General features: G+C 37.1%; 1 protein-coding gene across 10 annotated transcripts in view; it reads left to right on the top strand.

Moving 5' to 3' along the window:
- NEBL (nebulette) overlaps positions 1-19702 on the top strand; it is a 341852-nt gene that overhangs the window by 284915 nt on the left and 37235 nt on the right. For 7 of the 10 annotated variants that reach the window (XM_074324852.1, XM_074324851.1, XM_074324856.1 and 4 more), the window contains 5 exons: positions 379-489; positions 11603-11713; positions 11881-11991; positions 14124-14228; positions 17920-18012. The exons of 2 other annotated variants lie outside the window; for them this stretch is intronic. In XM_074324852.1, coding sequence (XP_074180953.1) covers positions 379-489; positions 11603-11713; positions 11881-11991; positions 14124-14228; positions 17920-18012 — 531 coding nt within the window. The remainder of the gene's footprint in view (positions 1-378; positions 490-11602; positions 11714-11880; positions 11992-14123; positions 14229-17919; positions 18013-19702) is intronic. One more of the 10 variants, XM_074324853.1, reaches the window with a different exon arrangement.

The raw sequence follows: 19702 nt of genomic DNA, 5'->3' as shown, positions 1-19702 counted from the left end.
TTTGGTGATTCATATTTTATAGACAGTTTTCAAAGAAATACTTCAAATAATTAATAAGAAGCATGTATTCCTAAGATCTTCCTTACCATTTAAAGGGAAGACATCTTTTTAAAAGTATGGCACTGATATGATACCAACCTATGTAGGAAGAAAGGATGAAAGGGAAAAAAGACTGATAATATTGGAAGCCACTGTAAACATGATTAAAAGGGAAAATTTTCTGTAGGAAATAAAGAGCACGAATGCTCAGGAGTCTGGTTTATTCTTTTCTAGAAATAGTTTCTCCTTTCTGTGGTCTCTGGGAAGTATCTACTGAAACAGTATATAAGATACAGAGCTTCCCAGTAAATTTCAAACTGTAATATTCTTGTCTCATAGAAGGAATATAAAAAAGATTTGGAAAATGAAATCAAAGGGAGAGGAATGGACGTGAATCCTGAAGTTCTTGATATTCAAAGAGCAAAACGAGCATCTGAAATGGCTAGTGAGGTGAGTGCATTTATTTGACAACTGAGAATGTACGAATTTTCAGCTGATGTCCTTGTCTAAAAATCTTTCTCAAAGATTACGTATACATTCCACAACTTTATGTGTCAGATGATTATAAGCAGCTATGTCCTGGTTGTCTTTCCCCAATCAATGAATTAAAAAAAAGATGCTCACCATCTCCTTTCTATGTGGTATGAGAAAAATGACTCTTTCCCCACATTTGGGAAAAATCTATACTATGAACCAAAATAGGTTTATGCAGTTTAACTTGATCTTTTCAGCCAGGAAGAGGCAGAATAGGAAGGTTGTTCTGTCTGTTGCTAACAGCAGTTTAAAAGTTCACACGCTCACAACCCAACCGCCTCTCCCAGCCCTTGCCTAGATTGCTGAATGAGTCTAGTTAAACCTCTTTATAACATGAAAGTGGCCATTGCTTACTTTACGTAAAATTTATAAGAAGGAATGAAGTACCTCTGAAGTGCTTTCAGTCCTTTATGTCATCATGTCACATTATTATGTTACGTCATTTTGGTATCAACTAATGGCACTGTGCTTGGAGGAGAATCTCGCTGAATTTAAGCAGTGAAAAAATTCAGTGCTTTATACCAATATGTTAGTAAACTATGGTGATCATGATGATGGTGATGTCCCTATTAGTCATATTGCAACTGATAGAAACCCAACTCAAACTGGGGTAAGCAACAAAGGAAGTGTTTTGGCTTATGACTAGAGAAGTACAAAGACCAGGTTTCCTTCCGGTTGCAATTCAAATGATGTCTCTCTTCCTTCATCTCTCCATTCTGTTATCTTCTCTGTTGCTTCAGTCTTGGGAGGCTGTCTTTATGTGATGGCACCTCCTACCATCAAGATAACTCCTATCTGTGGCTAGTAATCCCAGTGGGAACTGAGCATCTGTTTTCTTATAGTTACAATTCATGCCCAGAGATGGAATGTCATTGTGGATCATCTTCTATTCTGTGCCCACACCCAACCCAATCACTGTGCCTAAGCTCGGGGGAGTGTAATATGCTGATGACCTAGGATGGTTCTCAGGGTCACCCATCTGTTTACTTAACTTCCTAGGTAGTTTAACAGTTTGGAATGGAAATTCTTCCAAATCATCATGCTTATTTGAAAATTTACAGTTTCTGCTTTGTTCATTTCCTTTAAATATGTCAAAGAAAACTTGGGGAAAGGCATTTTAATAGAACACAAACACCCATAATACAACAAATTTCACGTTAATCTAGGTTATGATAAATGTTTTCATACTATTTTTCTTTAAGAAAAATCGATCATGTGTTATTTGATGTATTTGATATATCCGTGTTTCCAACTTTCTGAACAGAACTTGAAAATCATGTATTGAGACTCGAACATGACATTGATAGCCACTTCTGTGTGATCTGATTGCATGTTCTCAAAATATCCTCTGCTGACTCATCACCATGCCTGAAATTTCTAGAGTCAGCATTTGGGGTTGAGGTATTATAACCATGTTCATTCATCCAATATAATTTCCTCTTTATACCATACATGCAGTGACAGCATGCTAATTTAGAAATTTTGGCTTCGATGCTATGATATGCTAGCTATCAGAAAACAAAGTTGTTGGAGTCAGACCATGTGTGTATTTTTCAAAGGAAATACCCCAGAATCAGTTCCATACCTCTTGAACTCCCCCTGTAATTTTAAGACTATAAAGGGGTGAGTGGAGCGGAGAGTATTTGGGGAGAGATGACTTTGTAAGAACACATGTAAGGAGAAGTTTAGGGGTGTAGGTGAAGGGGTACCACTTATTTATCTCAAGGCTGATTGGGGGGAGGCTTCACTGGGACTATGCTGAGAGCTATAACGTTAAGGGACACTTGCAGTTAGGACGAGCTGTCTCAGGATTAACTCCCACCCTGGCTATCTGTAGGGTGGAGGTAGCTGACTAACTGCCAGGGGAGTTACTGCTGTGTTGGGATCTGCCTACATCCCCAGGGTTAGGTACTGGCCAGGGGGATGGGATGGCCTTAAATAGTTTAGATAAAGAAACTGGGGATGACATAGAATTCTTGACGAACAGCAGTTCCATTTAGAAATGGCGGGGGAGGGGAGTGGTACATGCTGAACAAGTGTTTAAAAACCTACTTTCACCCTGCCCCTAATTTGATTCTCCTCCTGAGAGATAGTCATTGTTATAAATTTGTTCTAGAGCCTTCCAGATCTATATTTATGTATATATAGGTGAACATACATTTGTGCACACACAGACTTAAAGAACTTAAATACCATGAACTTTGTTCTGCGCTTGCTTTCCTCACTACATATTGCAGACCTTTTTTCCATGCCACTTCGTATAGTTCTATCTCATTCTTACAGAAAAATTAAGTGTTCTTAATTTGGATGTGAATATTCAACCATTTACCTTTTGATGTCTCGTAGGCTTTATCCCGTGTAAATGACATATACAGTATAACAGGGATTTAGCAATACATGCTGAAACCAGAACCCTTAATTATTCCTCGGATTTGCTTCCCTCTTCTACCCCCTTCTTAGCAAATGTCATCAATGAAATCCCAGATATCACTTTGATTCCTCTTGTCAAAAAGTTTTATTGACTCCACTTCCATAATGGTTTCCTAAATCCATCTCCTTCTCCCTACCCTAGTGCAAGCTACCATCTCTATTTATTACCTGGATCATTACAGTCGCTCCCTAACCAGAATTCTGCTTTCGTTGTTGTCCTCTTAGTATCCATTCTCTGCCCAGCAGCCAGAACAACCCTTGAAGAATAAAACTGTGTTACTCCTCTGACTGAAAACTATTGAGTGGTTTCCAGTTATGTCCAGTGCAGACGCCATACTCCTTGCTCTGGTGCTCAAAGCCCCCCCTCCTGCTCTTCCTCTTCCCTTGTTCATTGTGCTGTGGCCTCACAGGCTTCCAGTCTGCACCCCCACAGGTTTTAGGGTCTCTGTACAGCTCTGTTCTCTTCCTGAAAGCCCTTCACTTAATCTTTGGATGGTTGGTTCTTTCTTGCACTATTTCTTGTCATTCATGTTGTAGGTTTCATAGTTCTTTTTTTAAGGTGGTCTCCTGGGGCTTCCGAGTAACTATCTACTCAGTAACTATCAAACCACTACTCACAATTCTCTGAAATTTTTGTTATTATGAGGAGGAGTGACATCCAGGGTTAGTTCAAGGTACTGAATTGGCGTATGGGGGTGGGAGTGGGGAATTTGAGGGAGGAGAAGAGTTTTCAAAATCATCCTCATGGGACTGAGAGTTGAAGCCAAAAGAAAGCATCTTTTTGCTGGAGAACAGAATGTGGAAAGAACAGAAATATTATTTTGTATTTCACACTTTTTACCTAAGGGCAGGCTTCTACGACATACTACTTTTATGAAAAGTTGGAATGTCATTCTTTCTTTACTATGGTAATACATTAGTTTATTCAGTGATATGCTGATTTAGGTGTCTGTATGTACCTTGGGACTGTGTACTAGGAAAATGGTGCAAACTTAGTTACTGAGAACCTAGGGAAAAACAGGCCTAGAGGAGTCAGCTGTACTATGGTCACGTGCAACCCAAACCAATTTTGTGATACTATTATCTTTGTAATCATATAATCATAACCATGTCCCATTTTGCCCAAAAGACAGGCTCTCAAATCCTTTTCAACAAGAGTTTGGGATTGTGCCATAGTACAAAGTTTATTTTTATAAGTAAAGTCAATGTGGTATATTGTTACATGAATGATCCCCAATAGTCAAACTTTCCAATACCTATGGGCTTGGGCCATGTGATTTTCTTTAGCCAATGAGACATTAGCAAACATGATTCAGGCAGAGGCTGTAAAAGGAAGTGTGCATTGGGGCTTGCAGTCCAGAAACATAGATGCCATCATGTTGTTTTAAGCCTTCTAAGTTTCCGGATGTTTCAGTATGCGTCAAAAATAACTGATACAACTGGTTCCCTACGTAGTCTATTTATGGGCTTTAGAACGCTTTTAGATTTGATAGTTCTATTGGAGAATTAAATGACATCCTTGCTACTGTGGGACTTTGGTGGCCGTTTATGATTAGTGCCTCGCTGCTTACATATATTGTCCTTCAAATGAAGTGTTTTGTTTGGGGGCCTTAAGAGGCTTACTAAAATCTTGGAGCGTTTTACAGGCAGAGTAATAATTAAGTGTTATTGTTTAGAAAGTTAAATATTATTACTAGAACTTTTATTAAAAAAATGAAACTGAGCATCTAAGTCAGTGAAAATGGGCAGATTTATGCGCAGTAAATAGCGAAAAATATAATATTTCTCTGAAATTGAGATTTTTGCTTATGACTGTTCTCTAAATTTAGAACATCACAAATAAGCAAGACACATTTACTTTAAAAGAGGTAATCTACAAATCTAGAGTATGTCAGCACAATGGGAAATAACTGTTTTGGAAGAAATGCAATTAGATATTATCTATAGTTTTTTTCTTTTAATAATACTTTCCATTGAAGAATAACATGGATCCAGAAAAGTGTACAATTTATAAGTGTACAGCTTGCTGAATTTTATAATTAATAGTTTTAAAATGAGACAAGGGTCTTTTTCATTAGGACGTTTGCGTCTGTGTCATTTTGACATTTTGTAAGGAACAGATAATCCAACTCAAGCTGGCTCACAAAAGCAGATGATTTATTGTTCTACTAAACAGTAGAGGAATTCTTCCACGTGGCTTGATCTAAGACTCAGTGTAATTCACTTTCAGTTTTGATCTTTCAGTTCTTAGCAGGCTTCCTTCTCCTGTTTGCAAAGGGGCATCTAGCAGCTCCTGGGGCTGCTTCTTTCTCCATCCACGTCCAGGAGGAAATGAAAATCTCTTGCTGTCTTGTGTAATAAAAGCACCTATCTGTTCTCTTTCTTTTTTTTTTCTTTAAAGTTTATTGAAACGACAATTGTTAGTAAAGTTACATAGGTTTCAAAAATACAACTCTGTAATATATCATCTATAAATCCCATTGTGTGTTCACCACCCAGAATCAGTTCTCTTTCCATCACCATATATTAGACCCCGTTTACCCTCTTCTAGAGCCCCGCTCTACCCACCTTACCCTCTGGTAACCCCTAAACTATTGTCTATGTCTTTGAGTTTTTGTTCTTTCAGTTGTTTGTCTTGTTCTTTTGTTGTTTCTGGTTTATAACCACATATCAGTGAAATCATATGGTTCTCTACTTTTTCTGTCTGACTTATTTCGCTTAGCTTTATAATCTCAAGATCCATCCATATGGTCACAAATGGTCCTATTTCATCTTTTCTTACTGCCGAATAGTATTCCATTGTGTATATATACCACAACTTCTTTATCCATTCATCTATCGAAGGACATTTTGGTTGTTTCCATGTCTTGGCCACCGTAAGCAAAGCTGCAGTGAACATTGGAGCACATGTGTCTTTATGGAGAAATGTTTTCAGATTTTTTTGGTAGATACCCAGGAGAGGGATTGCTGGGTCATACGGTAATTCTATTCGTAATTTTTTGAGGAACCTCCACACTGCCTTCCATAGCAGCTGCACCAGTCTGCATTCCCACCAACAGTGTATGAGGGTTCCTTTTTCTCCACAGCCTCTCCAACACTTGTTACTATTTGTCTTGTTGATGATAGCCATTCTGACTGGGGTGAGGTGATATCTCATTGTGGTTTTTATTTGCATTTCTCTGATGATTAGTGATGTTGAGCACTTTTTCATGTCTATTTGCCATTTGTATGTCCTCTTTGGAGAAATGTCTCATCAGGTCCTCTGCCCATTTTTCAATTGGGTTGTTTGTTTTTTTGTTGTTGAGTTGTATGAGTTCCTTGCATATTTTGGATATTAGCCCTTTATTGGAGGCGCTGTTTGCAAAAATCTCCCATTCGGTTGGTTGCCTCTTTATTTTGTCGATGGTTTCTTTTGCTGTGCAGAAGCTTTTAAGTTTGATATAGTCCCATTCATTTGTTTTAGATTTTACTTCCATTGCCTTTGGAGTCAAATTCATAAAATGCTCTTTGAACCCAAGGTCCATAAGTTTAGTACCTATGTTTTCTTCTATGCAGTTTATTGTGTCAGGTCTTATGCTTAAGTCTTTGATCCATTTTGAATTAATTTTGGTACATGGTGACAGATAGCAGTCCAGTTTCATTTTTTTGCACGTGGCTTTCCAATTCTGCCAGCATCAAGGTCCTTCACATCCTTGGTTAAGTTTATTCCTAGGTATTTTATTCTTTTTGTTGCAATTGCAAAAGGAATTGTTTTTTTATTTCTTTTTCTGAGATTTCATTGTTAGTATATAGGAATGCAATGGACTTTTGTACATTGATTTTGTAGCTGGCAACTTGACTGTATTCATTTATTGTTTCTAATAGCTTTTTGGTAGAGTCTTTAGGGTTTTCTATATATAGCATCATGTCATCTGCAAAGAGTGACAATTTAACTTCTTCATTCCCAGTTTGAATGCCTTTTATTTCTTTGTCTTGCCTGATTGCTCTGGCGAGCACTTCCAACAGTATGTTGAAAAGCAGAGGTGATGGGGGCAGCCCTGTCGTGTTCCTGAACGTAGAACAAAGGGCTTCAGTTTTTCACCCTTAATTATGAGATTAGCTGAGAGTTTGTCATATATGGCTTTTATTATGTTAAGGTATATTCCTTCTATACCTTAACATTTCCTTCTATACCTATTTTCCTTCTATACCTTATATTTTATCAAGTGTTTTAATCATAAATTGATGTTGTATCTTGTCAAATGTTTTTTTCTGCAGCAATTGATATAATCGTATGATTTTTGTTCTTTATTTTGTTTGTTTATGTGATGTATCACATTGATGGATTTGCATATGTTAAACCATCCTTGTGCCCCTGGGATGAATCCCACTTGGTCGTGATGAATAATCTTTTTAATGCATTGTTGCATTCAATTTGCTACAATTTTGTTTAGGATTTTTGCATCTGTATTCATCAGAGATATTGGTGTAGTTTTCTTTTTTTGTGTTATCCTTACCAGGTTTTGGTATTAGGGTAATGCTGGCCTCATAAAATGAGTTAGGGAGTATTGTCTCTTCTTCAATTTTTTGGAAGAGTTTCAGTAGGACAGGTATTAAATTCTCTTTGAAGGTTTGGTAGAATTCACTAGAGAAGCCATCTGGTTCCGGACTTTTGTTTTTGGGAAGGTTTCGTATGATTGATTCAATTTCCTTACTGGTAATCAGTCTAGTTAGATTTTCCAATTCTTCCTGATTCAGCCTAGGAAGGCTATATGTTTCTAAGAACTTGTCCATTTCTTCTAGGATATTGAATTTGGTTGCATATACTCTTTCATAGTATTCTTGGATGATCCTTTGTATTTCTGTGGCATCCGTGGTAACTTTCCCTCTTTCATTTCTGATTTTGTTTATTAGTGTCTTTTTTCTTTTCATCTTAGTGAGTCTAGCCAAGGGTTTGTCAATTTTATTAATCTTTTCAAAGACCCAGCTCTTTGTCACATTAATTTTTTCTATTGTCTTTTTGTTCTCTATTTCATTTAGTTCTGCTCTGATTTTTATTATTTCCTTTCTTCTGATGACCTTGGGTTTCATTTGTTCTTTTTCTAGTTCTTTAAGGTGTAACTTCAGGTTATTTATTTGGATTTTTTCTTGTTTCTTGAGATAGGTCCGTAATATAAATTTCCCTCTTAAAACTGCTTTCGCTGCATCCCCCAAATTTTGGTAGGATGTATTTTCATTCTCATTTGTTTCTATGTATCTTTTGATCTCTCCTCTTATTTCTTCTTTGACCCAGTTGTTCTTTAAAAGTATGTTGTTTAATCTCCATGTAGTTGTGATTTTTCCTGCTTTCTTTTTGCAATTGATATCCAATTTCAAAGTCTTGTGATCATAGAATATGCTTGGTATGGTTTTAATCTTCTTAAATTTGCTGAGGCTAGTTTTATATCCCAATATATGGTCTATACTTGAAAATGTTCCATGTACACCTAAAACTGATGTTTTAGGATGAAGTGCTCTATAAATGTCAATTATGTCCACTTCATCTAATGTGTCATTTAGGGCTGCTATTTTATTTATTTATTTTCTGTTTGGATGATCTATCCATGGCTTCAATGATGTATTTAGGTCCCCTACTATAATTGTGTTTTGGTCAATTTCTCTCTTTAGTTCTGTTAGTAGTTGATTGGTATATTTCGGTGCTCCCTGATTGGGGGCATAAATATTGATGACTGTTATGTCTTCTTGTTGTATAGTCCCCTTTTATCATTATGAAATGTCCATCTTTGTCTCTTGTTACCTTTTTTATCCTGAAGTCTGTTTTAGCTGATATCAGTATGGCTACACCTGATTTTCTCTGGATACCATTTGCTTGGAGTGTCAATTTCCACCTTTCACTTTGAGTCTATGTTTGTCCTTGTAGCTGAGATGTATCTCTTGGAGGCAGCATATGGTTGGCTTAGTTTTTTGTATCCAATCTGCTACTCTGTGCCTTTTTATTGGTGAGTTCAGTCCATTTACATTTAGGGTGATTATTGATATGTGAGGATTTCCTATCATTCTATCTTTAGTTTTCTGGTAAGACTGTGTCTCCATTGTTTTTTTGCCTTTTTGTTGTTGTCTATTATTTCAGTGTGGTGGTATTCTATGATTTTTCCCTCTGTTTCTTCTTTTATTACATTATATATTTCAGTTCTGGATTTTTTTTTTTTGAGTGGTTACCATTAAGTTTATGTAAAAGAAAGTTTGATATTTAGAGTATTCCATTTTCTTCAGCATGCTTACTTTCTCCATTCCCATATTCTGGTTCAGTCCTTTACCCCCTTTTATGTTTTGGTTGCCACAAATTATCCCTATTGATGCTGGTTGAATAGCCTTCTTCAGTTTTCTTGTCGTGCAGGTCGTGTGTTAGAAAATTTTCTCATCGTCTGTATGTCTGGAAAGGTCTTTATTCCTCCTTCATATCTAAAGGATACCTTTGCTGGATATATTATTCTTGGCTCATAATTTCTCTCTTCCAATAGTTTGAATATTTGGTTCCACTCCCTCCTGGCTTGTAGATTTTCTGCTGAAAAATCTGATGATATCCTAATGGGCTTTCCATTGTAGGTTACCGTCTTCTTTTCCCTGGCTGCCTTGAGGATTCTTTCTTTGTCGTTGATTTTTGACAGCTTCACTACAATGTGCCTTGGAGAAGGCCTGTTGGGGTTGAGGTAATTAGGTGTTCTATTTGCTTCTTGGATTTGAGGATCCAGTTTTCCCACAAGTTTGGGAAGTTTTCGTTGACTATTTGTTTGAATATACTCTCTGTTTTCTTCTCTCTTTCTTCTCCTTCTGGTATGCCTATTATTCTTAGATTGCCTTTTTTGATGGAGTCAGAAAGTTCGTGCAGAGTTCTTTCATTCATTTTAGGTCTCAAGTCTCAGTCTCTTTCTTCTTCCATCTATATCATTTGTAGGTTTCTGTCTTCGATGTCACTGATTCTTTCCTCCATCTGGTCAACTCTACTACGTAAACTGGCTATTTCATTCTTCATTTCTTTTATTGAGTTCTTAATCTCCAGAAATTCTGTTTGGTTCTTTTTTAAAATTTCAATCTCTTTGGTAAAATGTTCATTTTGTTCTTTGATTGTGTTTCTGAGTTCATTAAACTGCCTGTCTATGTTTTCTTGCATCTCGTTGAGTTTTTTCAGAACTGCAATCTTGAATTCTCTGTTATTTAAGTCACGTATTTCCATATCTTTAAGTTCATTTTTTGGAGACTTTTCATTTTCTTTCTGAGCTGTCTTGTTGCCTTGGTTATTCATGGCAATTAATGATTTATTACTTCTCTTCCTAGACATCTGCAGGAGTTGGTTCTGCAACAGGTTGATAGAAAGAGGTCTTTCTTTTGTTTTTCAGCAGGTATTGGTAGCATGTTTTATTTTCTCTCTGACTGCAGCCTTTTATTCTCTCTCACACTGTAGTGTTATGTTTTCTCTGCACTATTCTGGCTTCTTACACCATGGTGGGATTCCCTGGAAGGCGGGCTTCTCAGAACTCTGTGAACAGTTCATCTGGGTCATAGGGCACTCCCTCCATGGGGTATATGGAGAGCTTCTGAAGTTCAAAAACTCTTCCTTCACAAGATTCAGAGCTCATGTGTTTCAGCAGCTCCGTTTACTCCTGCAGGGATCCGTCCAGATGTGGGGGCAGGGACGGGGTAGGTTGTGAGAGGTGGCCCAGAGCAATGGCAGCGACCACCACCACAGCCAGTCCTGCTTCCACAGCTCCCACCCCTTTGCCAGAATTAGTTGGGCTGCGAGTTTGTGTCTCAGGACCACAGTGCTCAGAACTGCAAATATCCTATTCTTTTGATCTGACACTGCTACTGTTCCGCTTCTAGCACTGGGCAGGTGGGGGCGGGGTGTGCTCTGGGTGGCTAGTGACGGGCGACTAGTCTCAGTGCCTATGGCTTCCATCCTCTGCTCGGCAGTGAGGGCTTAAACCACCATTTTCTTTGCTCCTAGGTCTCTGCTGTGAGCGTTGGGTTCAGCCATGTTATATGCTGTCCCCTCAGCCCTGTGGGCCATAAGTGGATTCCTAGCAGTCTGAATTCTTTCCTCTCTCACAGCTGTGGTTGTTCCAGAATGCAGGGAGCTGGGAGCACTGAGCTAGGTCTGCGTCCTGTGCCCACGTGGCCCCATCTCCGTCTTTGCACTTCTCCCTTCCTTCCTCCCCCGCTCACGCAATTTGCACACCTTTAGGTGATTTCAGTAGTGAGCTTCTTCGTCTTGCCTGTCTGCTGTACAGGGAATCCTTTGTGGAGTTATAGTTGTGTAATTTGTTGTAAATTCTAGGGGAGATTTCAAGAGGCTCACCTCACACTGCCATTTTTATGACATCACTCCTCTGTTCTCTTTCTTCATTCAAATTAGTAGGGAAAAAAGTCTCTGATTACTTGTAAGTCATTCCAAGTCATGTTTCTACCACAAGTTAAAACTTTATAGTTCTATGGAAACAAAAGAACAAATGAATAAAAGGAAAGTCCAACTTATCTCCAAAAGTCATGATCTTGACTTTGAAATGACCTCAAGTTTTTCAAATTATTGTAGAGCCCTAATTCCATGTTTTATTTTCTACAGAAAGACTATAAAAGAGATCTGGAGACTGAAATTAAAGGGAAGGGTATGCAGGTGAGCACAGACACTCTTGATATCCAGAGAGCTAGGAAAGCATCGGAAATGGCCAGCCAGGTAAGAAATGAATGACGTACAAAATTTAAAATAAACACATTGAATTATATATAGAAAGCATATAAATGGTATTGCCACATGTGTAGCTTTGAGATTCAAACACATGAATATCTACATTGCTATGGGAAGTTATGCAAAGTTCTGAAGATCATTTTCTGTTCTTTTAGAAAGAATATAAGAAAGACTTAGAAACTGAAATCAAAGGGAAAGGAATGCAAGTGAGCATGGACATTCCCGATATGCTTCGAGCCAAGAGGGCATCTGAAATATATAGCCAGGTTGGTAGAAAATGAAGATGCTCAGAAGGATGTATTCTGAGACCCAGTCACCATGTGTTTTGTGCAGTTCTATGATTGATACCTTTTTGAGCACACTGTATTCAAAGTCAGTGTGCTCTATTGTAAAAGAACCACTGGCCAAAGATAATTAGCCTCGTTAGTAAAAGGGACAACTGCTGCAGATTCAATTCAACAGACATTCAATGTCAGAGCTCCTCTGCTAGGGGGGCCCCCTGTTTGGAGTCCAAGGACATTTTGACCTTTTTTTTTAATGCTATTGGACACTTGACTTTAATGTTCACGCTACAAAAACAAGATGACAAATGAGTTGTATTTTACCCATTTTATAATGAATATTATCATTAAAATAATCAGTTCCAACTAAAACTAAGAGTGAATAAAACTGCACAAGGTGTAAGGTGAAAGTGAATATTAACAAAAAATTAAGAATTAAGTTTTCGTGGTAAACTTTAGACTGCCAAACACCTGTCACATCCTCTAGAAAAACTGGATATGGGAGAAATAATGACCACAAAAGAAAACGTTCAATAGAAAAATAATTAAAATCTGATTTGGGCAAAAATAATAAAGGAGAATGAAAAATAAAATGGTTATGGAATACTGACCAAGGAATTAAATTAGATTAATGGGATTTATGCTGAAAATAGCTTCTAACAAAATTTTACCAACTTTGTTAAAATTCTGGCTAAACCATAAACGAAGAGTCTAAACAAATGCTGGTTCAAAATGAGTATCATGGTAGGAGAGTCGAATATCAAAAGAGTTGTGTGCTTCTCACCCTCCTTTAATGACACAGCAGTTGGCATTGTCCTGAAGTTCATATTCATCTGTCCTCAGTGTGTCATGGTGGCACGTGAACTTGAAGTTGGCGCTAACTCCATCAGCTGAACTCATATCCTAGGTAAATATCTGAGACAGACAAATGGTGATTTGAGTCACTGGAGAGAAGTTGCTGTCTCAAGAATACCAAGCTCATTCATTCATTCATTCAGCAAATACTTCCTGAGCACCTGTTTACATGCAAACTTAGATATGGTTTTGCTCTTGGAGAACTCCAGGCTAATCTAATAATCTAATATCCATACAAATAGAGTATTACAAACCATGATATTCACTACCAGAAAGTAAAGGATTCAAGAGTTAAGGCTTCCCGGAGGAAGTGATGCCTGAGCTGTCAGAATTCCTGCTTCTTTGACTTAACAGTGTTGATTTTTTGAGTATCACACAAAGATACATCTTATTTTAAGGAATTTGAATTATTTTGGATTCAATGGAATTCTTAAGAAGACATAATGATGCTGTGGTGCATTTCAACGTGAATAAACCTTTCCTAACAAGCAACAGTATGCCATGATGGTTAAAGTTACTGATTTTGGAATCAGAGTGCCTGATTTTAAATCCTAGTTCTGACACTTCTTAGTTAATGACTCAGCTTCCCCATCTGTAAGAAGGAATAATGACAGTATCTGCTTGCACAGTTAATTGAATGAGCTAATGTGTGTTCAATATTTAGAATAATACCCATTACATAGTAAGTATTATGTAAATGCTGGTAGTAGTAGAAGGTATTGCCCAAGTTGTATCAGAGCTCATAGTAGTAATTCAGTAGACAGAATATTGTGATTTTTATCTCAACTGCAAAAATACTAGTACCTTTCCCTTAATCAAATGTATCTTTATCTGAAGTAGGAAGCAGAACATAGATCCAGAAGCATGAAAGCAAGTAGGTATAGAGAGCCAGGTTACTTGTGGGAGCTATGAGGCAACTTTGAACAGGGATGAGACTGCGCATGGAAGAGTAGGTTCTATACACAGGAGTGGGTGGCATAGAGGTCAAGCCCTCCTGAGGCCGTGGATGGACTGAGGTGGGAACCATTGCCTCAGCAAAGATGAGGCTGCTCCCTAGACTGTTGGCTTACTCTGTTTGCGTATTCCTTTTATATTTGCTATTGCATCAACAACTGCTTTGAATCATAAGATATAACTGACAGCAGCCATGTGATGTAGTAGAATTGGAGGTTGTATCATTACCATTTTCTCTCTGTCTCTCACATGTGCACATATGCACACACACAGAGTTTCAGATTCATGTTAACTGTTTCTGTTTCTAGAAAAAGTATAAAGATGAAGCAGAGAAGATGCTTTCTAACTATTCTACTGTGGCAGATACTCCCGAAATTCAGAGAATTAAAGCAACTCAACAAAACATCAGTGCGGTGAGTAGCCATTATTTCTTTTCAGTTGCCTCCTTGAAATTATTTTGTAAGGAGGGCCTTTTCCCCTCGTCATCTTTTTGTTGCATTACTTGAATTTCCTATCTCATGTATTATCTTTATTTCTTTAATAAGAATATCAAATGTTCTTACAAGTTATAATTTATTGTGATTATTTTAGAATTACAAATTCTCATTTTCTTCTTTGGTACAGGCTACAGTTATTTTTAACTGAATTTTAAAATTTCACTCAGAAAAGAGGTCACAATCTTCCACATAGATTTTACCTTGAGGATGCAAATAGTCATATGAAGTGATTTCTTTCCTAGTCATTGATTATTTGCACTGATAATATAATCTAGGAATTTACTAGTTTGTAACTACTTTCTAAACTTGCACATTTTGATTTTGAGGAATAGGAATTAGTACTGTTAATTAAGAGATTGGGTCTATGTTTAATGGGTGTATTAACTTGAATTCTAGATTTATAATAATTGACCACACAGTCAGTATTTTAATGTAGCGTTAGCTCATTTAGTAGGTAAGCAAATGTCTTATTAAAATATAGATTCTATTAAGTCTGAGGAGTTCTGGGATGTTTTCTACTTTCTAATAAATTGGCAAATGCTAACCCTCTGGTACGTTGGGCCAGTGCCTCTAGGTCTACATAGTCAGGCTGTGTTAAGAAATGGAGTCTTGGGGAAGACAGGGTCAGAGAAACAGGCTCTTCTGGCCCTTTTCTCCTGTGATTGCATGGCATTCCAGATTTCTACCTTTTGTAAGAAGACCTCTCTTATATCGTACTCTCCCAACCCCAATGAGGGCCTGCTGGATTACTGTGTGTCAAGAGAAGGAGTAGTTCTGTTCTCATGACTGTCTTATAATTATTCTATTTTTCTGTGGAGCACTTTATTTTCTGTTTTGCTTTGTGTTTGAGAGGGGTGGATGTTGTTAGAGGCGGAGAGATGTGGGGAGGTTAATGAATAAGTGGAAGATGAGGAAATTAGACTGAATTATGTTGAATTAAGTTCTCTATGGCATCAATTTTCCTTCCAAAAGCAAACATAAGTTCGATAAATGTTTTTTGTTCTTTACCAAACTGGCTGCCTTTTTCTTTTATTCTTCACTTTGTTGACATGCTATTTCACCAGCTATCAAAGTTCTTACTTTCACAAGGAAAACTGTAGCCTGGTTCCCCTTGAACCTTTCATCTTGATATATCATACTACCTAAGAGATAGATCACTTTAATAGTACACTCATGAAATCTAGGATTAGATTTCATCTTTTTTAACAGAATTTTAACTGTGTTAAATTTTTAGAGAAAGGGTAATTTCAGTATCTCTTCACAACTTGAAAGAAAGGAATTTTACCCTGGAAAATAATTAAAGGCCCTAGAACGTTTATTTACTGCTTAAGAGGAGGTTTCAAAGGCCCCATTTGCCTTCTACTTCTTCCAGCTTCCAGCGGAAAAAAAACCCAAAAAACATACACCCTCACTATAATTTATAAAGTAACTTACCCTCCAATTCCCTTTGAGCTAGGGGGAACGGTAGAGGAGGTGCTTAATGTTATAAGTACAAACTTCTCCATTCAGTGCCTGACATTCATAATGGGTAATTGCTATCCTTACCCAGTAGGCATTCTTCCATGTATATTTAGTATATTCAGTTTCTTCTTGAGGAAGTCAAAGGGTTCTTTCTTTAAGTCATTTTCTTAACCTTTCTCTTCACCTTCATCCTTGGAGGCAGAGCCTTTCTTTAACTAATCCAAGTAGAACTGCCCAATTCAACTCATCTGTCAGGAAGTCTAGAAGTTACATGGCATCCTAGAATATTAGTGTGCCCTGCCATTTGTGGATAAAGAGTAGGGAAGGCAAAGTAATGCTGTAGTAAAACATGCTTCAAAATGAATTGATTAAAAAAATCTACGGAATACTAGTGCAATGAAATCTCTGTAGCATGAATGAAGCCATCTCCTGCAGAAAGCAGACGGAGAAGGGTCTAATGATGAGGTTTATAAATGTGTTCTGATCCACCATGGATGGAGCCTGTCGCAGGCAGCACTCAGGTCTGGGAGAGAAATTAGTTTGGCAGAGAAGTGTAAAATGTTTGTTTCCTTCACTTTCAAATGATAATATTTGAAATGTACCCATCAATGTACTGGAATATAATGTTATAAATGTTCTGTAGCATGCAGTTCTATTGCCTACAGTGAAATGACTGTGCCATTTTGATTAGTTTAGAGTCGTATGGGAAAAAAAATGTTCATCTTTAATCATGTTTAACTTCTCACCCGAGGAAAATCACTCAGAGTGGTACAGTATATCATTTCTTCTCCCAGCTTCCCACTGCCTCTTCTAGCAAACAATAAATGCATAGTTCTGTATCTCTATGAGGTTGGGCCATAAACTCCTGCTTAGTATTCAAATGGAAAGTTGCCCTTTCAAGATTAGCTAGATCTGTCAAACCAAGATACGATTCTCTAACATTTAAAGATCTCGACATTTTCCACCTCCAAAGTACAAGCCTTTTAGCTATTAGCTTTCTCTAAGAACTATTTTTGAATCTTACTTAGGGGTAGCCTGTTTCATTGCACTCTCAATTTAACTCTTCTGGATCTGGACTCATATTAGCATTATTACTCATATTAAATTCACAGATACTAAGACATAGATGATACCTGAGATATTTAGGAACCATTTTTTTTTTTGACTGTCCACGTAGATTTTGGCCTCAATCATTTTAAACATTACCAAGTAATTCCTAAAATAGGTTTTGTGTAGACCTGTGTTAAATTTCAATGTGTGCCTCTTAAGTCTAGCCTATATTTTCATACATATAAATACATATGTGTGTCTTTTTTCTTGGATCCAATCCTCCAATCGTCCCTTCAATTTTAGACATTAAAATTACCACCTGATGTGATGGCATCACTAAACATTTCATAAGTTAAAGAGCTGTTTCTTGTCCCATGCATGACTGTACACTGGCACTACCATCTGTTGAGTAGATGTTCCTCTAAATAAATTTAAAGGAGGAGCTTTTGAATGAAGTGGATAACAGGATGTATAGGTTGGCTTTACATAACATGGTGTGTATGTAGAAGACACTTGCTGGCTTTCTGCCTCGGGCTTTTCCATGGAGATCAGGACACAGAGGCCTTTGCTTTTAGTATGTCCCTCCACCTCTCCCTTCTCTTCTTTTATTTTTTTCCTTATTCTGGATAATTTGAGTGCTCTCAGTCAGGTAAGCAGTGTTCGCAAGACTCTGTAGGTAATGCAGGTTGACTTTTGCCTTTAAATACATGGTAAAATTTAATTAACATTAATAAATAAAAACTTCATTTTGGATAGAAAATAACAAATTATTATATTACTTAAGATCATCTCCAAGGTTTTTTGGTGCATCTACCTAATGATAAAAATAATTTCCATAAGCAATGTTTGCTTACTTTAATTAAAAAACTCCTACAGTGATGGATAGGTGAATAGAAATGGACTTAGTCGTGCTGTGTATAAAAGGAATCCTGAAAGTATCAGATAAAATAAAAATTTGTGTTCTCATTGAAGGAAAATTAATGTTGGAATTATAAAAATTCAAGTATGCGATAGTTACAAATGAAGAATTCTTAACTGTTTTCTTAAATCTTGTGTTGAATAAAACTTACATTATTTTTAAAAATAAATTATGCAGGTGAAATACAAAGAAGAGATAAAACAGGCAACAGCCATTTCTGATCCTCCAGAGCTAAAGAGAGTTAAAGAAAACCAGAAGAACATCAGCAATGTGTGATCATATTTCTCTAAGTATTGTTTTCTCTTTTATTGCCTGGCATCATATAGTGAGGGCGTGACACTGATACAGGGGAAGTGTCATGACAATGATACCACTGCAGGAGGGCCAGTTCTTGAAAGGTGGAGATAAGATTTCACACAACCTTGTTCTGTATTATACCTAGCTCAGTGCTTCACATGCATTTGTTTATTTAAAATAAAAAACAAAAACATGTTATTAAATTCCTATAATGCTCTTCTTTTGGAAGAATTCAAAAATGAGTGAGGTACACTCTAAGGTTAAGGGCTGTGAATATTCTCAAAGTCTCTAGGAGAAACAGACTTGGGAATAAATAACAATTATGCATTGTTTATGTGTTATAACAATAAGTAATATTTATTGGGAGTTTGCTGTGCTTTTTGAGTACTTTACATGCAATATCTTATTTAATAATAAGTAATAATTCCTCTTGCAAAGTCTTGTGGAAATGCAGAGAAGGAAAGCTGTGTCCAGTGAGAGAGGAAAACCCTTGGAGGAAGAGTAACATTTGATTGAGATGTTAAAGAATTAATAAAGGTTTATGGTGGATTTCGTAAGGAAGGGCCTTCCTGGCAGAGCAAATTGAATATGAATGAAAGGCTTGTTCAAGGAGGAGAAGGCTTAGTGTGATGGGTACGTGGGGTGAAGGGTGGCACGAGATGGTGGTGGAGAAAGAAGTGATCCAGGTCATAAGGAGACATGTGGGAGTCCCAGAGTGTCCCTGTGTTGTTAAGTGGCCTGCCAATGATCAGGTCTTGACTCAGTGATTAAATTGTCTTAATGTGTCCCTTTTTCAAAAAGAAAGGTTACTACCATGTTTCCCTGAAAATAAGACCTAGCCGGACAGTCAGCTCTAATGCGTCTTTTGGAGCAAACTTTAATATAAGACCTGGTATTATATTACATTATATTGTATTGTATTGTATTGTATTATATTATATTATATTATATTATATTATATTATATTATATTATATTATACTGGTTCTTATATTATAGCAAAATAAGACCGGGTCTCATATTAATTTTTGCTCCAAAAGACACATTAGAGCTGATTGTCTGGCTAGGTCTTATTTTTGGGGAAACATGGTAGTTTTCAATTTATCATAGAAACATAATACTCTCTTAAAAACAACTTTATTTGAAAATAATAGTTAAATGAAAAAATAATACTATAAATGACAGTACAGTTGTGCTCTGAAATGGCATTTGGTAAGTGACGTGCAAATGGTGGAAATTTGAGTAACAATGGACTAGTGGATAAAGAGCATGGACCCTGGATTGTTGTTTCCATCCCAGCTCCAGACCTTATGTGTTGTATAACCTTTCTAAGTCACCAACCTCTCCATGCCTCAGTTTCGTTATTTATAGCACAGGGACTAGAGTATTAAATACGATCTCATCTGTAAAGCCCTTAGCATGTTCTTAAATGGATGAATGCAAGGTATGAACAGTCTCCGTATCAGATTTATGTCTCCAAACTTACATCCACTAGAAATTGGCTATAACAGTGTCTACATCAACAATGCTATTCTCTGGGCTCTACCCAGAGTGATCTCCTTGTGTCTTGCCATCAATAGAGATTACACTGGACCTTTCCTCACTTTAACTGAGACAGTTATTCTAGACGCAGAATCTGCCTAAACTCTCAAACTACATCCATA

Source organism: Rhinolophus sinicus, linkage group LG02 (assembly GCF_036562045.2).
Source record: "Rhinolophus sinicus isolate RSC01 linkage group LG02, ASM3656204v1, whole genome shotgun sequence".
NCBI classification, from domain to species: domain Eukaryota; kingdom Metazoa; phylum Chordata; class Mammalia; order Chiroptera; family Rhinolophidae; genus Rhinolophus; species Rhinolophus sinicus.
The sequence above is the reverse complement of the archived record's forward strand: the minus strand, read 5'-3'. Positions and strand labels throughout refer to the sequence as shown.